Genomic DNA, 22,718 nt, shown 5'->3' on the forward strand with positions numbered 1-22,718 from the left:
CTCCCGTGACGTCAGAGGCCAATGGCGGCGGCGGCGCTGGAGCCCTGGCGGGCAGCGGCTCCGCGGAAAAGGCGCTCGGCGGCTCGGCGTCCGCGGCAGAGGTCAGCGGCGGCGGCCGGGGACCCGGAGGCGGATCCCGAGGTGGACGACGGAGTCGTGCTTCGTCGCATCCGGGAGGCCAGGTGAGTGGCGGGTCTGAACCTTCGCGCCTGCGGGAATCTCTCCGAGCCTCAGTCTCGCCATGTGTGAAGTGGGAGTCAGTGAAACCCTGGAAGAGGTTATTTGCGAGGGTTTGACGGAGGCGAAGGGCTCCTTACAGGCCGGATTGCAGTAAGCTCTCTGTAAAGGTGGTCATTCTTCTCCTTGGGCAAGTTATGTCGCGTCTGTGCCTCAGTTTTCTCATCTGTGAGGTGGGCATGAAAAGTTACCTGTAGAGGCTTGTTTTGAGGACTCGGTGGGTTAGTCAAGGTAAGTCCTTTCGAACGGTGCCTCCGCACTTGGCGTGGTAAACGCAGCACCAGTGTTTGTGGTATTCATGTTAGGCCGACGTTGGTGATTGTTGGCGTTGCTAAAATGCCTGGGAAGCAGCACGAACACGTGATTGTAATTTTCATGGTGATCATCATCAGTTAATGGAGCTGCTTTGTGCCTGGCACTTGGTTAAGCATGCTCCACACTTTGTCAATTTGAACATCTCAGCCACATTGTGATCCTGGGGGCGTCTAGTCTTACAGAGACATAGGTAATGCATGGAACCAAATTGCAACCCCATGGCTTTGCGACTCCAAAACCTGTGCTTCAAAGCGCCCCGTTATTCTGGTTTCCCCCATTCCCTACCCCACGCCTTGCTCTCTGTACCTGAGGTAGCACTTAGATTAGTGCCCCATAGAGGAAACACTCAACAAACATCACCTACTTCTGTTCTTTTGTATTATTGCCTTATTCGTTTGTGGTCCTTTAGGGCTCAGTAAATAACAGCTATTGTTAGCACTGCCTTAGATAACAGCTGCAGGATCATCACAACGGAAAGAAATTAGACTAATTTTATCTGCTCCCCTCCCCCAGAATGAGGGTCAAGAGGCGGTGGTGACTCGGAGGTTACCACTAAATAGAAAGAAGTGGGTGACCAGCTAGGGAGCCTGAGAAAAAAAGCAGCCGTGCCCTGGCCTGGTGGCTCCGTTGGTTGGAGGGTCATCCCGTACACCAAGACGGTTTCGGGTTCAATTCCCAGCCGGGCACCTAACTAGGTTGCAGATTGGGTCTACGGGAGGCAGCTGATCAGTGTTTCTTTCCCTCTCTCAAAATAAGTCGATAAAAAGGAAATCCTCAGGTGAGGATTCTTTTCACAAAGCAGCAGTGACTGTTTTAGGATCTGAGGCAGCCGATGGGAATGAGTGTGCCTCGGGGTTTGGAGAACTCTGAGGCACTTCGCATGTACCTTACTCCTCTCAACTTCTTCAGTCTCCCCAGGAGCTCCCTGCCTCCACCCGCACCCCCAGGTACAGCACTCCCTCCTGCCCTGATGGAGAGGAGCCCATCCCTTTAAGCTGTTCCCCTGTGCAGGCGAGCTCTCCTTTACCCCCTCTGAGGAACATGAGCGCAGGCTCTGGACAGGTGTTTTTTCAATTCTCTCTTTTCTCTGAGCCCCCTGAACAGTGGCTTAGGGCTTGTCAGTTCAAATCCAATTCATTTTTTAACACTTTTTTCCTTGTGACGAGAACCTTTAAAATCTCTCTCATCAATTTTCAAGTACGCGATGCAGTATTAACTATAGTCACCATGCTGTACGTCACCTCCATCATATTTGTTTTATAACTGGAAGTTTTTACCTTTTGACCCCCTTCACCCATTTCACACCCACCCCCACCCCCACCCCCTTCCTGCCTCTGGCAGCCACCAGTCTGTTCTATCTATGAGCTCAGTTTTTTTGTATTTGTTCTTTTAGATTCTACATATATGTGAAATCATACGTATGTTTTTCTCTGTATGACTCATGTACTTAGCCTAATACCCTCAAAGAACATCCACATTGTCACATATGGCAAGATTTTATTTCTTTTTTATGGCCACATTTTTTATTTTATTTTTTATTTTGCCACATCTTGATCCATTTTTCCATCGAGGGACACGTACGCAGGTTGCTTTCAGATTTTAGCTGTTGTAAGTAATGCTGCAGTGAGCATGGGGGTGCAGATGTCTTTTTGAATAAGTGTTTTTGCTTTCTGTGGATAAATACCCAGAAGTGGAATTGCGGGATCATGTGATAGTTCTATTTTTAATTGTTTGAGAAACCTCCATATTGTTGCATATTGTCACCGCACCAGTTTACGTTCCCACCAACAGTGCGCGAGGGTTCCCTTTTCTCCATATCCTTGCTAACTGACACTACTTATTTCTTGTCTTATTCTAGCAGCTGTGAGCTGGTATCTCATTGTGGTTTTGATTTGCATTTGACTAATGATGTTGAGCATCTTTTCATGTACCTGTTGGCCATTTGTATATCTTTGGGAAAATGTCTGTTCAGATACTCTGTATTTTTGTTGTTAAGTTGTATGAAGTCTTTATATATGTTGGATATTAACCCCTTATCCAAAGTAGAATTTGCAAATATCTTCTCCCATTCATTGCTTGCCTTTTTGTTTTGTGGATGGGTTTTTTTGTTTATTTTTGTTGTGCAAAAGCTTTTTAGTTTGATGTAGTCTCATTTGTTTATTTTTTTTTTTACTTACTTTGCCTTTGGAGTCAAATTCACAAAAAGACCTTGGACCAATGTCCAGAAACTGGTGTCAATGCTTTCTTCTATGTATTTTATTTTTTTCGGGTCTTATATTCAAATCTTTAGTTCATTTTTGTGTATGGTATAAGATAGTGGCCTCGTTTCATTCTTTTGCATATGGTTGTCCAGTGTTAGCATCAGCATTTATTGAAAAGACTTTCCTTTCTTCATTGTATATTCTTGGCTCCTTTGGTATAAATTCGTGCCCGTATGTGGGCGGGTTTATTTCTAGGCTCTCAGTTCTGTTCCATTGGTCTGTGTGTTTATTTTTCCTCCAATGCCATACTGTTTTGATGATCTAGCTTTGTAGTATAGTTTCAAATCGGGGAGTGTGATGCCTTCGGCGTTGTACCTTTTTCTCAGGATTGCTTTGTCTTTTTGGTGTCTTTTGTGGCTCCATGCAAATTTGAGGATTATTTGTTCTGTTCTGTGAAAAATGCCATTGGAATTTTGATAGGGTTAGCTTGAATCTGTAGATTGCTTTTGGTAATATGGACATTTTAACAATGTTAATTCTCCCAATCTATGAACATGCAATACCTTTCCATCTCTGCATCTTCAGTTTCTTTCAACTGTATCTTACAGTTTTCAGTGTTCAGCTCCTTTTTACCTTATTTGTTAAGTTTATTTCTAGTCACTTTATTCTTTTTGTTGCGATTACAAGAGGAATTGTTTTCTTCATTTCTCTTTCTGATATTTCATTGTTAGTATATAGAAACTAACAGATTTTTGCATATTGATTTTGTATCCTGCAACTTTACTGAATCCGTTTATTAGTTTTTTGGTGGCATCTTTAGGATTTTATATATATAAATATCATGTCATCTGCAAATAGTGATAATTTTAATCCCTCCTTTCCAATTTGGATGTCTTTTATTTCTTTTTCTTGCCTAATTGCAAGGACTGTCAGTACTGTGTTGAAAAACATTGGACATCCTTGCCTTAGTCCTTATCTTAGAGCAGGGGTCGGCAAACCAGGGCTCTGTTGACTAATGAGTTTGCTGACCACTGTCTTAGAGGAAAAACTTTGACTTTTTCTTTATTGAGTATGATGCTAGGTGGGGGTTTGTCATAAATAGCCATATTATGTTAAGATGCTTTACTTCCATACCCATTTTTTAAATTTTTTATTTAGCAAAGATGGAGATTTATTGAACAACAAGTACAGACTCCCACGTGGGGAGGGGGAAAGGGTCCCCACTTCCATATCCATTTTATTGAGTTTTCAATCATAATTGCATGTTGTACCTTTCTGCATTGAGCTTTTACCAAGTTTAAGTTGCACCTATAGAGATTGTCATATGATTTATGTCTTATTAATATGGTGTATCAGGTTCATTGATTTTCGGATGTTGAATCATCATTGCATCCCTGGAATGAATTCCACTTGAACATGGTGTATGATCCTTTTGATGTATTGTTGTACTTGATTCGCTAGTATTTTATTTAGGCTTTTTGCATATACTGATACAGTATGCTCTTTAAAGACATTGGCCCGTAATTGTGTCTGTGTGTGTGTGTTGACCTTGCCCGGTGCTAGTATCAGGGTGACGCTGGCCTCATGACGTAAGTTAGGAAGCACTCCCCCTTCATTATTTTGGGGTAAAGTTTGAGAAGAAGAGGTGTTCAGTCTTCTTTGAATGTTGGTAGACTTCACCAGTGAGGCCAGCTGGTCCTGGAATTGTGTTTGTTGCCAGGTGTTTGACTTCTGTTTCAAGTTCCTTACGAGGGATCAGTTTGTTCAGATTTTCCAGTTTTTCATGATTCAGTTTAGAAAGGTCGTATGCTTTACGAATTTGTCCATTTCTCATAGTTGGTTCAGTTTGTTGGCATGTAATTGTTAGCAGTAGTCTCTTTTGAGATGACGTTGTATTTCTGTGGTGTGCTTTAATATCTCTGTGTGTATTTCATTTATTTAGGCTCTAATCTTTGTTATTTCCTTCCTTTACTAACTTCGGCTTAACTTTTCCTTCTATTTCTAGTTTCTGGAGATGTAAAGTTAGGCTGTTTATTTGAGACTTCTCCTTTTTTCCCAAACATTTATTTAATGCTTACTCTGAAAAAGCACATTGTTAATACTTAAAAAAAATTTTTTATGCTCTAGCCCAGTGGTCGGCAAACTCATTAGTCAACAGAGCCAAATATCAACAGTACAACGATTGACATTTCTCATGAGAGCCACATTTTTTAAACTTAAACTTCTTCTAACGCCACTTCTTCAAAATAGACTTGCCCAGGCCATGGTATTTTGTGGAAGAGCCACATTCAAGGGGCCAAAGAGCCACATGTGGCTTGCGAGCCGCAGTTTGCCGACCACTGCTCTAGCTGGTTTGGCTCAGTGGGTAGTGTCAGCCTGCGGACTGAAGGGTCCTGGGTTTGATTCCCAGTCAGGGCACATGCCCGGGTTGCGGGCTTGATCCCCAGTGGGGGCCTCCTCCAGGAAGCCCTCTGTGCTGCTCTCTCTGAGCCCCAGCAGTACGTGCTCTGGCTCTACCATGTTCACTGTGTATCCTCCTCCTGTCACTCAAAAGTAGGCTCTATGGCTGCATCATGCTCCCCACATCCAGATTACGGACAGGAGGAGGTCACTGTTAGGGCCGCCCTGAGGAGAATGGGAGATGACCTCGCCGTTTTTTCCCACAGGGAAGACCTGCGTGTTTCTGATTTCTGGAGTTCCGCACTAGGTGAGTACCGCCTCGCCAAGGCTGAGGGGGGTGGGGGTGGGAGGGGGGCCTGAATATGGGCAAAGGAAGGAATCCCACCCTCATTTGATGCCATTTTGCTTTATAGGGTGGTGTACATGGGGGTTCTAATTCTGACTCCCGCCTTACAGCTGCGCGTTTTTGGCTCTTAACTAACTCTGACCCTAAGCTTCTTTATCTGGGAAATGGCGATGGTAATGCATATCCTGGAGTGTGATGGTGCGGATTACGTGAGGCTGTTCAAGTGCTTAGAATGGTGCCTGCCTGCTGCACAGGAGACGGTGACTGAGCTGTCATTATTGTTGCTGAAATTGGTGTCATCCTGCTCTTTTTCCTTGAGATTGCAATGTAGACCACCCCCCCCACCCCCCCCCCCCCCGCCGCCCGAGGTTATACTCTCTTCCTAACATGTGTGGGAACATAAATATTGACCCATGGAGTGGACTTAACAGTAGTCTTACAGTAGTTATCATTTCTATTGAGGGACACTTGTTTGTTTCATTTGTTTTTTAATTATAAGTTTGCATGGAGCATCTTTCTGCATTGAGCTTTTACCAAGTTTAAGTTGATCTTCTTGGGATAGATCCCCAGAAAGGAAATTATTCAGTGAAAGGCAGAGACCAACTTGATATCCGCTGTCTGGTGGTTTTCCAAAAAGCTTTTACCACTTCTTTCACCAGCAAGGACTGAGAGCCAGTTTTTCATGCAGCCTTTCCTTCTTGTGGGAATGGTTAGCTTGTTGCTTTTGTTTGGTTTTACATACAGATTTGTGCAAATAAACTCAGTACCAGTATCTTAAAGGAGAGACGAGAGCACCCACCTCCATATGAGGGTTAAAGAGAGTGTTTTTTGTTAGACTCCAGAAGCCTCAGCCTACCTTTTTAAAAAAATATGTTTTTATTGCTCTTTAGAGAGAGAGGTGGTGAGAGAGAGAGAGAGAGAGAGAAATAGAAACATCGATGAGAGAGAAACATCATGGATAGGCTGCCTCCAGTACAGCCCCTACTGGGGATTGAGCCTGAAACCCTGGCTGGGAATCAAACCAGGGACCTCTTGGTTCATGGGTTGATGCCCAATCACTGAACCACACTGGCTAACCCCCCCACCCCCCTTTTTTTTACACATTAAATATTCCTACTCGCAGCCATTTATAGTGTGATATTAACAGCTCTGCTCCTCTGTTCTTCATTATAATAAAAACAAGTTGGAATTTCAAGGCATAACCTGAGTTTACCAGGGACCTCCTATTAAACTAGAATGAGTTTAGTGTTTTAGATATAAACTGTGCCTGTAAATGCAAGCGATTTCTTCTCAAACCCTTCTCTGAGGCTGTCAGCTCGGTGGACACGGCGGCACGTCCCAGGATGTTGGGAGTGGAGCGGCGGCCCTCTGAGGAGCTGACGCTGCTGCTGCCCTGCTCCTTGCTCCCTGGCCTGTGGGCTGCCCTGGTGGGTGATCGGGTTCACAGGGTCACTCTGACTGTATTTGGGGGCCTGCTCTTTCAGAAACCATCAACAAATGTCTTATGAAACATCTGGAACAACTGGATGCCCCTGTGGGGACTCTTTCGGAAGCCATTGGTAGCCTGCACCTCGACTCATCACCGGATGGCTCGGGTGCGGCTCCTGGCTGCATCCCGGGAGAGACCCTGGGCACGGGGGCCTGCGGCTGGAAGTGTGTGTGTTACGGCATCGGGAGCTTTGCCACCTGCGTCATAGCTAGAACCCAGCTAGCGTTTTTGCTTCTCTTCCTGGAGAAGTGCCAGGTACATTTTGGACTCCTCTGTGCCGCCCCTCCCTGGGTCTTGCCCACGGCGTGCACACAGGCATTTGGTGGAAATAACGCCTTCCCTCCTGCAGATTCCCAGAAGTCACTGCTGGGTGTATGACCCTCTGTTTAGCCAACTGGAAATTGCAGTTCTTACCACCCTTGGGGTGACTGTCCTCGGTGAGAACGAGGTGAGTGTGGAGCTAGGGAAGCTGCTGGCCCGCTGACCCCAGGCTCTGACCCGCGGATGCGAATGTTTTTGAAACGGCAGTCCTTCCTCTGTTGCTTTCCCGGTGCCTGTGCGTGTGCCGTTACCCAGGTTTTGACTGCTGTGCCCATCAGAGAAAAGTGACTTACACAGATGGCGTGAACCAGAAATGTTAGGTTTATAACGTTTTCGAGGAGTGTGTGTCCAGAAATTATGCTCAATTGGTATTTACTGTTGCTATTGAAATATTAAAAGGACACACAATCTCAGTGCCTCAAATGTGGGTTTTCTGGTTGGACTTTACCCTGTTCCCAGGGAGGCAATAAAAGGGGAGAATGGTTCCCTCTTTGGAGCTGTAGTCAGCCATTCCCACGGCACCTGGCTGAGCTGTGGATGAAGCCTCTGTCCACCCGGCACCCCCCTAAAATCGCTGGGATTCCAAAGTTCTTGAGGCCTGGGAAAAGGAAATTTCACAAGCGGAGGACTGAAGCCACTCGAGGCGAATGCCTCTGAGTTTAGTTCTGTATTGTCTTGGGGATTATAACTAATCATTGGATTCTTCTCTGTTTTGAGAAACTGCCATCTCATTGCTTACTATGAAAATTAGGCCCAGCTGAGACAAGTTCCTAAAGCACGGCCACTTAATCCAGACCGGCTTTTCTGAGAGCCTGCTCTGTGCTGGGCAAGGAGCTTTGGGAGCCACGACACACAGGAGCCAGTCCCCGTGTTCAGGGAGCCCACGGCCACATCAAGGCCTGCGGCCTGCAGACAAGTAAATGAGGTGTCAGGGAGGCAGCGGCACGCGCTAGGAACTGAGATGGGAAGGAGACGGTTCTCTTTGGGGGGATGGAGAAAGCTCCCTGGGTCTGGAGCTGGGATTTGAGGGTCAGCCAGGAGTTTGCCAGGGGACAGGCCCAGGGCTGCAGGCAGCCTGTGCAGAGCTGGCTGTTCAGGACCCGCTGCCCGTTACGAACAGAAGGGAAGCTGCAGGAGAGTGGCGAGGAGGCCCAGAGGTAGCAGGGCCAGACAGCAAGCACCGGCCGTGGGTTTCCTGCCAGGAGCTTGGCTGTGGAGCAGTAGTTCTCAAGAGGGCCATCTGGAAAGGGCTCCGTTGTGATAGGGACCTCAGAAAGCGACACAGGAAACGGGACCACCAGACGGCACGGGGGGCAGTAACTATTGCCACCGTCACGCCCCTGCTTTCATGGACCAAGAGGCCGTCGTTGAGCCAGAGCTCTCTGTTCGTGGGACACACATTGTTAACTTCAGACTTCCGTTTGCTTTCCTCTCCGCTCATTTTGTCCTGAGCTGTGTGGATGTAATTGACTGATGGCATTTGGCATTTTTAAGTTTAAGGCGCACAATGTGATACACGTTACTGCAGGATGACCACGCAGTAAGGTTAACACCCCCACCTCGTAACCACACTTTGTTGTGTGTGTGGTGAGAATCCTCAGCTTCTTGCTGGTCTGTCCTGACCCCTCCCTCACCGGTAAGCAGTGTTTACAGCTGGCGTGTTCACCCAGGAGGGGAAGCGGAGTGTGTGTGGCGAGCCCACCGTCTTTTACATGCTGCACTGCGGGACCGCCCTGTACAACAACCTTCTGTGGAGCAACTGGTCAGCCGATGCCCTTTCCAAGATGGTCATCATCGGCAACAGCTTCCGAGGCCTGGAGGAAAGGTAAGCGGAGAACGCTGCGATCCGCCAGGCCCTGAGGGGCGGCCCGGTCCTCGAGTGACCCACAAGCAGAACACGTTTCCAAGGCTGGTCCTCGGAAAAGGACTGAGAAACTGGACCGAGGGCCAGAGGAAGATGTCACCCTCAGTCTTTGCCAGGCGTCCCTCCCTTCCTTCCCGTAGGCTGGGCAGGATTTTAACGGGGAGAAACCACTGGGTTTCTACATGCCCTCCTCCTGTTCCCCGTGCCGCGCGTCTCCTGTCATGTCCCCCTTGGTGAAGTGGGTGCAGTTACTGGGACATTCATTTTCTGCGGAATACCTTCTCCACATCCCGTTTTATGTTCTTACCATATTTAAATCACCTTGCCTTGCTGCATGCCTTCAGCTGGATAAACCCACTCTCGTACCTCCTAATCATGCGTTAAAAACCTTTTTATTTATAGGTTGTTGACAAGGATTCTGCAGAAAAACTATGCCTATGTTGCACAGGTATCTGTCTGACCGAGGGGCTGGGGTGGGGACGGGTGAGAGTCGCCACCACTGAGGAGCCTGCCCTTACACGTGCAGGCCGGGCTGAGGGGGGGAAGGGGGTTAACGAAGGCAGAGTGGGGCTTTCTGTGCCTACCGAGGTTACATGCTTTACTTGGAACTGTCTGCTCAGGTTTTAGAAGGCCTGGAGGAGCAGGCGTTTCCCCAGACGGCACAGTACTCGGACGTGTTTAACGACACCTCTGTGCACTGGTTCCCGGTCCAGAAGCTAAAGCAGCTCCCCACGGACACCTGGGCATCCCGGGAAGAGCCAGATTACCGGGACTGCGAGGACCTCGAGATCATCAGGAGCCAGGCAGGTGCCTCAGCTGCCGGCCCCCGACCGTAGGAAGTGCTGGCGGAGGCGGCCATGGAGGGGCTGCAGGACTCATGTCCCCCCAGTGCCAGTTCCAGAGAACAGGAAGCCCTCAGCTGGCTCTCGTGGGGAGAGGAGTAGGCTGTGGAAGAACTCGGGGTAAAGTTAAGTTTCATGCACTTCTCCCAAGTACCTTATCACACTTCACAGCCTTCCTGGGGGCCTGGCTGGTGGGGAGATCGACTGAATAGAGAAGTGACTCTTTCAAAGATGGTTCCAAAGATTTAGTCAGAAGTGTGTGCAGCTGCCCAGACCTGCGCCTACTTGGCCATGTCGATGAGGCTCTGCAGGGAGGTGGGCACCCAGGTCTTCTCGCCCTGGACGAATACCACTCCCCGGTCGATGTAGATGACTATGCGGCCGAAGGTGTAGAGCTGCTTCCCTTCGTGCCGCTTCCCGATGACGGGCATGAAGACGATGTTGTGCTCCTCGGCCTTGGTCTCGATGAGGTCCTTAAAGTTCATGGGCACGGAGCTGGCGGCCACGCCAATGCCCCTCTGGGCCATGTTCTCGGCCTCCCGCCGCTCCTGCATGGCCTCGTACTGGAAGTCCTTCCTCCGCTCCGTGTGGGTGAGGTAGGCGATGTTTTCCCGTGCTCCGGGCTGCATGTAGGCACCTGGGGGGGACAGGGCAGGGAGTGAGGAGAGGTGTCCGGCACACACAGGATCTAGGCTGCGATGGGGCTGAAGTCCGATGTACCCCAGGCGCCGTCTCTGTAACCCTACTTGTTTACTCCGAGGGGCAGCTGTGCCTCAAAGACACAAAACACTAAGAGAGATGGCCCAGCACCTGGACACCTGGCTGCAGTTAAGTGAGAATTGGGCTGGAGGTTTCTGGCCAATTGCTAGTGGCCAGAGAACCCTGAAAACATAGGCTGCACTAGTTAGATGTCTAAGTTACCCATACAGGCCTATGGATGTGGGGCGCTGAAACAGGTGCTGAAGGGTAATACAGGACCACAAGCCCCTGCTGCTGAGGGAGGGGCACAGATGGGGAGCAGTTCTAGGAGCCTGGGGCCAGGAGGCTGAAGGCAGGGTTAGAGGGTGAAAATGGAGATGGCCCGAGGGACCTGGACGAGTAGAGAGAGAGAGGTGTGTTGCCTCATTAAGTAAGCTGTGAAATCTGTGCTCGTGTCACAGCTGCCCCTCCTGAGCGGTGTGACCCTGAAGCAGCTCTTGGCCTTGATGTTGTCTGGGAGACGGGTTAGAACAGGTGCTTTGAGTGGTGAGCACTGTAGCAGGACTGGCTGAGGGGCTCACCTCGACCTGAGCAACAGGGGAATAGATATATAAATGAACAGTCAGCTGCCCATTCTGGCACAGCAGACACCTACCGAGCGCTCCACACACCACTCCCAGCAACTCAGTCCCTCTAGGTTTTAGTAACACCTACAAGGTAGGTGTTGTCACTGTTTTACAGGTAAAGAATATGGTCTAAGACCGGCGGTCGCCACCAGTGGTCCACGAGGTCCAAAAGGTTGGCGACCGCTGGTCTAAGAGTCAGACTGTGCCCTGACTCTACGCTGTGAGCTTACACTTAAGTAGCACCCAATGCTGCCTGAGCAGGCGCACGAGTGAACCTTAAAGGGCACACAGCGCAGTGGTTATGGGGGTAGGCCCTGGGGGTGACCATTGTGAATCCTGCTTAAATCCGCCTCCACTCAGGGAGACGCCGTTGCAGGAGAGCTGGTGGCTAAGAGTCGGGGTCTGCTGCCCACAGGGACCTGAAGACTCTGGTCCTGTCTTTTACGTGTGCAGGGCCAGGACGTCCCTCACAGAACCCCCACTCACCCACGTTGGAGGACACCGCCCTGTTCATGATGTCCAGCGCTTCGTTGAACTTGTCCTTGATGGAGGGGTGTGCCAGCACTTGGTCTGAGAACATGGACTTCCAGCCCAGGTACCACTTGGTGATCTCCTCGTAGTTGGGGCTGTTACTGAGCCAGGAGCACAGCACCTGCCGGAGAGGAACAAGTAAGCAACTTGCATCCAAAGTCGCAACAAATGGGAGCCAGACATCCCAAGGGTCCTTTGCTTTGTTCTGATCCTGGTCCTACAAGCTGGCGCCGCCTGTGGGGCTGAAAGCCAGGCCCTCAGGAGTGTGGGACGTGGAGGCAGCGTGATACCCAGGGCCTTGCAGGTAAACTGGGCTCCGCCTCCTGTGTGTACAGCAGGGATGTCAGTCCCTGCCCCAAAGTAACGCAATAAAGTGCTCCGAGCATCTGGCATACCGTCAGTAAGTGGCAGTCACTGTTATTGCTTAACTCCTTCCTATCTGGCCACGTAGCTCATGTCTGTCATGTAGTCACAGCACGGCCACCCAACAGTCACCAAGGATTCAGTGACCCTCCCCTGCCGCCCCCAGCAAAGCCGGACCAGGTACCTGAAGCCACTTAGGGAAGAAGTGCTTTTCCAGGAGCCCCACCAGGCTGGAGACGGAGATCATCCCCTCCCAGTCGATGACCCAGTAGAAGGCATCCATGTGCTGCTGGTGGGGGTTAATGACCAGCTCCCCGAGGCACATGCCTGGAAGGGAAAGCCAGGCTCTAAGGCAAAGCCACGGAGGCTTCACCTGAGGGGCTAGTGTTTGGTCTGTGCCTTTAAAGGGCACTTTCTTCTCTAACCCGGAATCAAATCCCATGAAAGTTCAGGACACCGATGGCTATCCTGTTGCCGGAAGCCAAGACCAGTCTGACATGGTCAGCACAGCCTTAAGGGCCCTGGTTTTGTTTATATTTGGCCTCAGTGCACAGAGGCGGCATCTCCTTTACGGTGAGAAGCGTCATGTGCTAATGCGGCTCAAAGGCCTTGATTTGAGAAGCACAGCCATTAAGTGGCCCGGAGAAACCAAGGCCCAAGGCTGCTGGCTTGGCTGCGTTTCCGCACGTCCTTACCCAGCTTGGGCACGATGTTCTTGACCATGAAGGCCTCCCAGGAGCCAGGGGTGAAGACGTCTTTCCAGGGCTGGAGGATGAGCTTGGCAGAGGAGTCGCTGGGGTGCCACTTCTGCAGGGCGCTGGACAGCTTGCTGCGGATGGGGGAGTACAGCGGCTCCAGGCGCGCCTGCATGAGGGGGAGCCACGGGTGGATCCAGGAGTGGATGGGCACGGTGTCCGTGAGTGGGTTCCAGCTCTCCACCTGCAGGAGGGGTGGGGGGTCAAACGATGTGTGGTTAATGGCGAGGACGCCAGGTGTTCTCTTGACCAAGGTCCAGCCCTTAGCATGTGTGCGGGGCACAGGATCTCTTATGGAGGGACACATTTGGTACAAAGGCAGCCAAATAAAAATAATGCTCCCGAGCAATTGTATTACGTCTCAGGAATGGCAGCTTTAACTTTAAGAAACCAAGTTAATGGGGGCGGTGGGCAGACACGTGCTGCCTCACCGGCGGGAGCTAACGGGCAGCAGCTGTGCTGACATCCTGTTAACGGCGGGCGTTCCAGCAGCACTGGCTCCCAGGAGGGCTTTCCGGGCTCCGGGCCTACCTCCTTCTGCAGCTTGGGGAAGATGAGCTGGTCCAGGATGTTGTCCAGCACCCACACAGGGATGATGTGCACCCAGCTGTCCAGGAAGTCCACCATGGGCTCACAGTTCCGCGGCTGCCACTGGGTGACGATATTGCGAACAAAAGGCATCCAGACTTCCCAGATCAGCCTGCGGGAGAAAGAGGGCAGGCTGCTAGGGCACAGCCTGGTTCACGGTGTGCAGGGTGCACCACACCCGCTTCTCTAGAGTAAGAAAGGCAGCGGCAGGGACATCCGGGCAGGGAACCACCAGGCCGGCCCCACGCTGGCCACACCTGCACCTGCCGCCTCTTTCCTGGCTGCCCGCCCAGCCTCGGGACCTTAGGATTGGCAGCACCTGCTGGCAGGGTTGCTGCGGGGTCACACGGGCTCATGGCCCCCACACACGGCCCCTCGCGAGGTGTCGTGTGCTTTTCCACCCAGAGCTCTGCCCAGCAGACACCTCTCACCGTTTGGTTACAGATTCAATGTCCCCGAGCCCTCTGCCTCAAACCTCCCCCCAGAGGTGTGCACCTTCGTTCTTCTCTGCCGCTGGGTTTATGTGTTCACACCTTAACCACTATCTGCCTTTTCCAGTTACCATAGGAACTGTGAGGCTGGCTGCTTTACTATAGGGTCAGCCTGGCACATGCATGACCCCCAGTACACACTGGACAAGTGTCGGGTGAAGTAATGAATGAGGACTGAAATCCCCAGCAGTGCCAGCATGGGGCAGAAGGCCTGCCCCGCCCCACCCCACCCCACCCCCGGCAGGTAGCAGCCCGTCCCCGTCCCCTGCCTACCTGTGAAAGGCGTCTGCCGAGAGGTCCTGGCTGCCGTGCGACAGGAGCTGGTCGTTCTCCAGGAGGCTCTTCCACTTGGAGATGATCTCGGTGCCGTACGTGCAGTCCTGAGGGGAGGAGAGCAGCTGAGCGGCCCCTCTGGCAGCCCCCTCGCCCCGGACGAGCTCGCAGCCACGGCAGAGGCAGGGCCCACTTCCCCGGCTACTCACTTTGAGGGGGTCCCACTCCTTGAAGTACTCCTTCATGAGCGGGTAGACGATGGCCACGGCCAGGTCCACGCGGTCGGACATGCGGTACTCCTCGTAGTACTTGTCCTGCAGGGTTTCGAAGACGCGGGCGCACTCGTCCAGGGTGAGCGGGTGGCTGCAGCCGGGCTGCATGCGCCGCTCGCACTCCTCCACCAGCTCCAGGACCTTGCTGAGGTTGGAGATGACCCGCTCCTCGTGGTCCAGCACCTCCGACATCTTCTCCAGCTCGTGCGACAGGTTCACCACCATGTCCCGCTCGTACTGCAGCTGCCGGTCGTTCTGGATGATCTCCTGCTCCGTGAGGTCGATGAGCAGCTGCAGGTTGTGCTCCAGCTCCGGCAGCGCAAAGCCCGGGGCCTTGGCCTCCTTGCCGGACAGCGGCAGCTGCTGGGACTGCGGCGGCAGCCCGTCGTCGGGGATGTTGTGCTTGTGGCTGATCTGGCTGTAGCTGTAGTAGACCTTCTGCTCCCGGCCCGTCATGTCTATGACCTTGGAGAGGGCAGAGGGACAGGTTAGCACGCGCCACTGCTGCCTGTGAGAGACACAAGGCCGGGAAGACAGGCTGCGAGGGGAAAGGTGTCGAACCCGCTACTGAGCACAGCTGTGGGGCGGAGGGCCCGCGCCGCCCCGGCTGCGAGGGGAAGTGTGCAAAACGTAATCATTCAACGCTGCTCTGCCCCAGGACGGTCCTGCACCCCTCACCTGAGCCCTTCCCAGTGTTAGAGCCTTAAAGACCGGCCCGTTCTTTAGCTGGTGTTTGTACTTCTGAGACTCTACCCTTAAAGATGGAACGAAGACACGGCTTTATGCACAGACCAGCCTGTCTACAAGCCAAGCCAGGAAAAGGTAAAGGCCTAGCAATAAGGGGACCAGTCACAGCACAGCCGTCTCTGGACTGTGCGTGCAGAGAAGAGACGCCCACAGGAGTCTAACACCTCCCTGGCCGTGAGCTTCAGGCAGGCGGGTGTGCGGCTCACGCCGGGTGCCGTGAGGAGGGCCGGCACGGCAGGAACTGACCGACCGTGTGAGCACAGTGAAGGGAACAGGCTGCTATCGAGCAAGAAAAGCAGGATTGGGGGGGGGGGGGGGGGGGCTGGAGCCCAAAGGGGCCTCAGGGGTGTCCGGGGCGGCCCTGGCTGCGGCATTCCTTTTGTTCCCAGCGCCCCGTCCAGGCCCACGTACCTTGACCTGCGAAAGCTCCTTCTGGGGAGCGGCGAGCTTCTTGCTGGTCCTGCCCTTGGCCTTCAGCTCCTCCACCGTCTTGTAGGAGTACTTGGGCTTCTTCTTGCTCCCGCTGGGGTCCTTCCTCCACTGGCTCAGCTCCTTCTGGAACTCCTGAACGAGGGGGGGCAGCCCGTCACACAAGCAGGTGGGGAGCCGAGACCAGCAGCGGACACTCACCGGCCGCTCCCTTAGACCGTCACAAGGTTAGGCTAGGATTGTGCCTGTGTGACACCAAACCATCTAATGATACTCGGCACCCGCTCCCCCTCGTACAAATAATGGGGTTCAGAAGGCAGGTGCACTGATTGGAAAGAGAAACAAAAATAAAGACATTTCCTGATCGGCAGGCACTGCTGGTTCTACGTGTGCCTCGTGTAAAATGTAGAAATACAGCACCAAGGATTTCCTAAGTACGCAGAGCCTGGTTCTAACTGAAGGTGCAGGTGAGCCCCTGGCCCCTCGGTTTCGGCAAAGGCCTCTCCCAGCAGGCTCTGCGGAGCTCCTGGAGGGAGGCCTCCAGGACAGGCGGAGCTCGGTCTGAGGGTCCTGGAGTCCGGCCCCAGCAGTGGGTTTTGTGTTCGTCACTTGTTTTCCTCGTGGTGTTAGTGTAAGACTTGTAGCCGGCAGGCGTGGCTCAGTGGTTGAGCATCAACCTATGAACCAGGAGGTCACAGTTTGATTCCCAGTCAGGGCACATGCCTGGGTTGGGGGCTCCATCCCCAGTGTGGGGTGTGCAGGAGGCAGCCGATCCTGCATGCCTGGCACCTGGTAGCTTCCAAGTCTGAGCCTCCTTCCTCAGTAAAAGGAGAGGGTCCTGCCTCCCCATAAACGCAGAGGAGTAAAAAGTAACACGTCCATCCAGGGAGCTGGCCCCTTCTGTCGCTGAGGCAAAGCGATACCAGTTGACAGCAGGCCCCGCTGCACGTGGGCTGAGACCCTAGCACCTGAAGGGGCCTCGAGGCGGGCGGTGTGGGCCTCCCACCGCCATGCACTCCCCTCCCTCCCTGCGCCGTGAGCTCCATCCTGCATGCCCCTCCCTCGCTGCGCCATGAGCTCCATCCCAAACGCCTCCCAAGCTCTCCCCACTGTCAGGCTCAGAGCTGCTCGGCCTCTGGCCTTCCTGACCCCTTGCGGCTGAGGCCGGCTCTTCTGCCCGGTGTTACCTGAAATGTCTTCTTCCTAAGAGGTCTTCCCTAGCCCCCACTTATTACAAGGATGTCAAGCAAGAAAAGCAGGATTGGGGGGGGGGGGGCGGGGAGCCGGCCCCACCTTCTCCTCTGCCTCGGCACTTAGCAGGTACCGCTCTTTCTAACCCCGCCGCAGAGGACTGTCCACGGACTGTCCACCAGGCTCTAAGCCGTTCGTCATGGCCACCCACCCTCCAGCCTGGCCTGTAACCTGGGCGATCACCTGAAGACGGACAGTGAATGAATGAACACACCAAAATGACACAGGCCCCGCCCACCCACGCCTCCAGACTTCTGGTTACCTCTTCCGCTTCCTCTTCGGAGTCCACCACAGGGAAGTCTTGCAGGGACTGAGTGGTCCGCTCGGAGCCATACGCGCCCACGGCACCTTTTCCTTTTCTCTGTTTGGCTTCGATGGGCGTAATGATGCCTGGCAAGTTTCAGCAAAAGGAAAAGGGAGAGGCTTCGAATCACAGCACTTCTTGTCTCTGAATCTGCCACTCTGGGCTCGGGGAAGTCACTAGCACGTGGCCCAGGAAGGAGCTTGTCCCTGTCCCCCAACCCGCCCATGTCCTGTGACTGGAACCTGAGCACGCTGAGCTGCCACAGACCAGCGCTGCGTGAGCCATTTAGTCCCCCACACAGACCTCCCTCCCCCTGCATTCATTTCCCAGTGGATGCGAGGAAAGGAGAGCGATTCCTTTGTAACTGGGGACTCGGGCACACAATTCTCTGCTCACTCGGAAGCCTTCAGCAGGGCAAGGGCAGTAATTCAGGTGACACCGTACAGTGATTTGGACTCAAGCAGGGGGAGCTGCATTAGAGCCACCTATGTTACATTCAGACCGGCTGTGCTTCACCATAACGTGTGTAAGCCTTGGAATGAAATGTTCTAATAACAGAGTTTCTAGACAAGAGCCCAGCATTTCAACACAAATTTCCCCTCACCCCAAACTCGCCCCCACCTCCCACTTCCAGTCCCTGCTGTTGAAATCTCAATGAGAACACGCCCCCCCCCCCCCCCCCCCCGCCTTCCTGGCCACCATCTCTATCTTCCCTTTGTGGGTTTCTCATAAGCTAACGTTTCAACACATAACCTGGATTTAACTGTCAGTCACGTAGGGAGTGGAACACCAATGACAGAAGCTCTACTAACTCCAGGTGGCGAGGCCCCGCAGAGGCTCCACGCCCAGGGAAGGGTCTGCGGGAAGGGTGGCCCCGGGACTGAGGAGGTGAGATGTGCGAGGGGAGCCGTGTCCCCGGCATGTGTCTGGGGCCAGGCGGGGGAAGGACAGGGCAGTGCTCCTGGGAGGAGGGAGGGAGCGAGCGCAGGGTTTGCTCAGCCCAGCTGGCAGCTACGTGGCGCTGGCTACTGAACAGCTACACGCCGTGCTTCACGGGTTTCCTGGAGGACAAAGTGAGCAGGGACTACTGCCTCTCGAGCCTTCAGGGCCCAGGAAAACCTACGGAAACAAGCCCAACGGGGTTTGGGGTGGAGACTGCTTCAGGAGGCGGCCCTGGGCACTGTCCGGGCAGCCAGGCTTCAGCTGAAGCAATCACTGCGGGCCGTTCTAGAACTGCAGGAGAGAGTCTCACTTCTCAACACTGGCAACAAATTCCTTTTTTCTTTTTTTAGAGAAAATGAGGCCAACAAGAAGCCTGTTTGCAGCCCATGAGCTTGCAGCCTGTTTCAGACCCTCCCCCTCCTCCTGCTGAAACCAGTGTCTTATTTGAGTCTGAAAACGCAAGGCAGCGCAGGAGCACAATCTGCCTTGTGCTGGGCCAGGCTGAGGGGCTTAGAGACTTCCAAAGGAGCAAAGCAGACACTCGCCCCTCCTCGGCCCGGCTCCCCCGCCAGAGCCCCTCCAGGGCCCGTACCTTGCGCGTTCTTGCCGAGGCCCCTCCCAGGGACGTAGCCCATCTTCTGCAGCAGCTTCTGCCCAATCCCCTTCGTGTGTCTCTCCCAGCTGCCAAAATCCATGAACGACTTGGTTCCTCCGGCAAAGCCTTTCTGGCTGGGCTTAAAATTGCCCCCCTGCAAAGAAACAGCACAGCTCAGGTGATGGGAAAGAAAAAGAAGGAAAATCTAGCAAGCAAGCTCCACTGGTGGGAAGTGGCCTGGCGGTCAGACACCATGGAAGCTCCACAGACCGTGTGTGTGTGTGTGTGTGTGTGTGTGTGTGTGTGTGTGTGTGGTGTGTGTGGGTGTGGTGTGTGTGTGTGTGTGTGTGTGTGTGTGGTGTGTGTGGTGTGTGTGTGTCGGGGAAGAGCAGAGACTGCGCGGCACACTTCAGACCCGGGAGCAGCCGCACTCCAGCTCCCCCCACCCGCGAGGAGGTGCTCAGGCTGCAGTGACCTTCCGAGGATTACTAAGGTCACAGTCCTTCCACAAAGACGCTACCGTTCTTTTGCCCCAGCTGGTTAGGCTCAGTGGATAGAGCGTCAGACTGCAGACTGAAGGGTCCCGGGTTCGATTCTTGTCAAGGGCACATGCCCAGGTTGCAGGCTTGACCCCCAGTAGGGGACGTGCAGGAAGCAGTCAATCAATGATTCTCTCCTCATTTATGTTTCTATCTCCCCCTCTCCCTTCCTCTCTGAAATCAATAAAAGTAAATTTAGAAAAAAACACACAAAAGATATTACCGTTTTTAACTTCTTCGGCCCGAAATCCTTAGGCAATTCTTCCTGCTTAACAGGTTTCTCTTCATCGTCAGAATCTTCCAGCTCCGCCGCCTCCGCCGCGCCTTTCTTGAGCCCGGCGCTGATGAAGTTGACTGGCGCGGAGTAGTCTCGGGCCCTGCAGGCAAACACAGCGCCCGTGTGGGAATCCGAAATCAGTTACAAACTTAGATTATGTGAGCTGTTGATTAACTAACACCGATCTCCACCCAGTGGGGTCTGGGCCTCTAGCACGGGCCTACAGGACTGCTCAATAAACACCGACAGCGGTTAGCTCAGCGAAAGGACAGCACTCCAGCCTCAGGAGGAAAGTGGGCCTCCCTAGCCGATGTCCTAGCGAAGGGACCGGGAAGGCTAGGAGAAGTAGATTTAGTGGGGTAGCTCCCAAATCCCACTGTCTACCCCGACCCCTTCCCTAAAGCAAGAGGCAGCAGCCCCGTGTCAGCCGGTACCGTTTGCCTCCGAAGCTGGGCCTCTCTTCATCCGAGTCTCGCTCTGCCCACACTCCGTAGGTGGCCTCTTCCTTGGTCTGCCAGTGCCGCTGCCGGTTGGGGTTGAACTCATTCTGCAGATCCCAGTCAGTGATCTCAAAGTTCTCCCTCTCGTCGTCGTCGTCATCCATGTGGCCTTCCCCGTCCCGGTACAAGTGGGACAGTGACATGGCAGTCACTGAAGGAACAGACGAGAAAGGCGCAGTCTGTGATCGGTTCTGAGAGCATCAAGAGAAGACTTGCTTGTGAGTTCCTCTTCCTGCCTACCTCCCGAACTCCCTGCAAACTCAGTCCATTCATCACCGTGACAACCTAGGCAAGCAGGCATTAAAATCGTACTTTAGGCCTTAGCCGGTGTGCCTCAGTGGATAGGCCTGCGGACAGAAGGGTCCCGGGTTCGATACCAGCCAACGGCATGTGCCTCGGATGCAGGCTTGATCCCTCGCTCTGGTCCGGGCATGTGTGGGAGGCCACCAATAAATGTCTCTCTCGTCCATGTTTCTGTCTCTCCCCTCCCTTCCACTCTCTCTAAAAATCAATGGAAAATATCCTTGGGTGAGGATTAACCAAAAAACAAACTGGCCCTAGCCTGTTTGGCTCAGTGGATAGAGCATCGGCCTGGGGACTGAAGGGTCTCGGGTTCTTGGGTTGTAGGCTCAATCCCCAGTAGGGGGCGAGCAGGAGGCAGCCGATCAATGATTCTCATCATTGATGTTTCTATCTCTCTGTCCCTCTCCCTTCCTCTCTGAAATCAACAAAAATATATTTGAAAACACACACACAAAACAAACAAAACAAAACCGTATTTTAGGAAGCAATGGGTACTAAGACAGGTTGAACAAAAGGCTAGTCCCAAGTCTGTGATTCTTAAGCATGTATTTCCTTGTCCTAGTCGGTGTCATATAACATTTCTCACACAAAAATAACTCAGTTATTCCGTAACTGCCTCAGAAGGTGTGTAGACATCACCCCTACTCCGCATTACTTCTTCTGTTGTTGAGAGTTATATCTGGACCCTGGCAGTCCCAGGAAGTGATTTCTTTAGAATATGCTTTCTGAAACAAATTACTTGTTGAGACCCTAAGACTCAGTTTTCCTCCCCAAACACTGGAAGGCAGCTGAGAGTCAGAACACAAGCTTAACAGTCAAGCATCTCTGGACTGGAACAGAACACTGTTCTTGGTAGCGGGGTGATGAGACTCAGCTGTCTCTCAAACGCATTAACCACCACACCCGCCTTAGGTGCCTGCAAGGCACAGCCCGTGCGATGCTACTTGAAAAACACTTCCCTCCGGGTAAGCGCTCAAGAGCAGCAGCTGTTCCTGGGATCCCACGATTGCCATTGAAATCAGGCTGCCTGAGTTCAAATCCCCACTCTCCCAGACACACTTCCCAGCGAGGGGCGCCACACGGTAAACATGGGCCGGATGGCAGTAACGGATCCTGGCCCACCAGCCGCCTCGGTGACGGAGTCCATGACTCCCCAGGCAGCGCCCACCAGCCTCGCTCTCTTAGGTAGCTTCCCCGCCTCCTTAGGTAGACTCCTTGGCGCACGGGTTGGGCGCTCCTGCATCCGACCCACCGCGTGCAAAAGAGGACAATGTTCCGCGGGGTCCCGGAGACGTGGGCACCGGGCATGGGAACGATCGCAGGGTTGTCACGCGTGGAAGAGCGCTCGGCTCCGGCTAGCACTTGCTTGGGGCCGACCACCTAACGTCAGCCTCGAGGCGCTTCACCAGGTCGGTGCGGGCGGCTCCGCGCGCCGGGTAAGAAATGGAGGCTGAGAAGCTACCCGGCCTTTCCTAAGCCCCACCGCGGGCAGGCCCTGCAGCAGGCGGGCCCGAAGCCGAGGCGCGGGCGTCTCTCCCCGCAGTCCCGGCCGCGCGGTGTGGCTTCGGTTCCCAAGCCGACCCCGCGGTGACCGGAGCGCCCGCCCCTCTCGGCCTCGGCCGAGCCTCTGCGAAACGGAAGCGGGGCCGAGGCCGCCTCCCTCCCGGGCACTGGCACCCGCTCCCCTGGGGCGGCGTCCCCGTCCCTTCCGCCCCCCAGCCCGGCTCACCTCGTGCGAGCTCAACGTCCCAAACACAACCGCCCCCTGCGAACGAGAAGCGCGCAATTCAGGAAGTCGGTGCCCGGAACCCGGAAGTGCAGGGACCGGCGCGCCGACAATGACGTCATAGCGGAAACGGCGCGCTGGTTGCCATGGCAGCAAGAAAGCCTGGAGCGGCTGTGGCTCTGAGCGGCTGGGCCGAGATGCTAGAGAGCAGACGCAGGTTCTCAGGGTCCCAAGTGGCTGGGGCGGGGGCCGATGTCCCGGCCAGGTCACCCCCCTGCCGCGCCTGCCTCGGGGCGACGCCCAGCCTGTTTTGAATGGGGTGGACGTCGCCGAGCCTCCTCGGTGGCTCCTCTGCCCGCCTCAAATTCTAAATCGGTAAAACGGGGATATCGGTTCACAGGAGAGGGGTGAGGAATTGTGAGACATCACGGGGGCCGGGACCGGCCTTCGTGTGGGAATAATGAAAGGCAAGACCGTATCCTGGCCCTAGCC

At 53.7% G+C, this 22,718-nt stretch overlaps 2 protein-coding genes across 4 annotated transcripts; one reads left to right on the forward strand and one right to left on the reverse strand.

The window, feature by feature from the left end:
* Window positions 1–11,931, forward strand: SRRD (SRR1 domain containing). The gene is made up of 8 exons (XM_079762613.1): window positions 1–182; window positions 5,420–5,460; window positions 6,984–7,243; window positions 7,338–7,436; window positions 8,980–9,134; window positions 9,576–9,621; window positions 9,794–9,976; window positions 11,794–11,931. The coding sequence occupies exons 1-8, from the start codon at window positions 22–24 to the stop codon at window positions 11,854–11,856; spliced, it is 1,008 nt and encodes a 335-aa protein (XP_079618739.1). The 5' UTR covers window positions 1–21; the 3' UTR covers window positions 11,857–11,931.
* TFIP11 (tuftelin interacting protein 11) lies at window positions 9,971–22,301 on the reverse strand. Of its 3 annotated transcripts, none has more exons than XM_079762608.1 (13): window positions 22,230–22,301; window positions 20,132–20,348; window positions 19,644–19,797; window positions 18,879–19,035; window positions 17,303–17,430; window positions 15,772–15,924; window positions 14,551–15,078; window positions 14,342–14,448; window positions 13,521–13,689; window positions 12,930–13,173; window positions 12,419–12,561; window positions 11,827–11,992; window positions 9,971–10,652 (listed from the first exon to the last, which is right to left on the reverse strand). In XM_079762608.1, exons 2-13 carry the CDS (start codon window positions 20,338–20,340, stop codon window positions 10,297–10,299), a joined length of 2,514 nt encoding a protein of 837 aa, XP_079618734.1. In that variant the 5' UTR covers window positions 20,341–20,348; window positions 22,230–22,301; the 3' UTR covers window positions 9,971–10,296. The 3 variants fall into 3 exon arrangements, with proteins under 3 accessions (XP_079618734.1, XP_079618735.1, XP_079618736.1); XM_079762609.1 differs by having other exon boundaries at window positions 20,132–20,388; window positions 22,230–22,298; XM_079762610.1 differs by lacking the exon at window positions 22,230–22,301 and adding an exon at window positions 21,753–22,119.
* Between the last annotated feature and the right edge of the window lie 417 nt (window positions 22,302–22,718).

Source organism: Cnephaeus nilssonii (genome assembly GCF_951640355.1).
Source record: "Cnephaeus nilssonii genome assembly, chromosome: 22".
Taxonomy (NCBI): Eukaryota; Metazoa; Chordata; class Mammalia; order Chiroptera; family Vespertilionidae; genus Cnephaeus; species Cnephaeus nilssonii.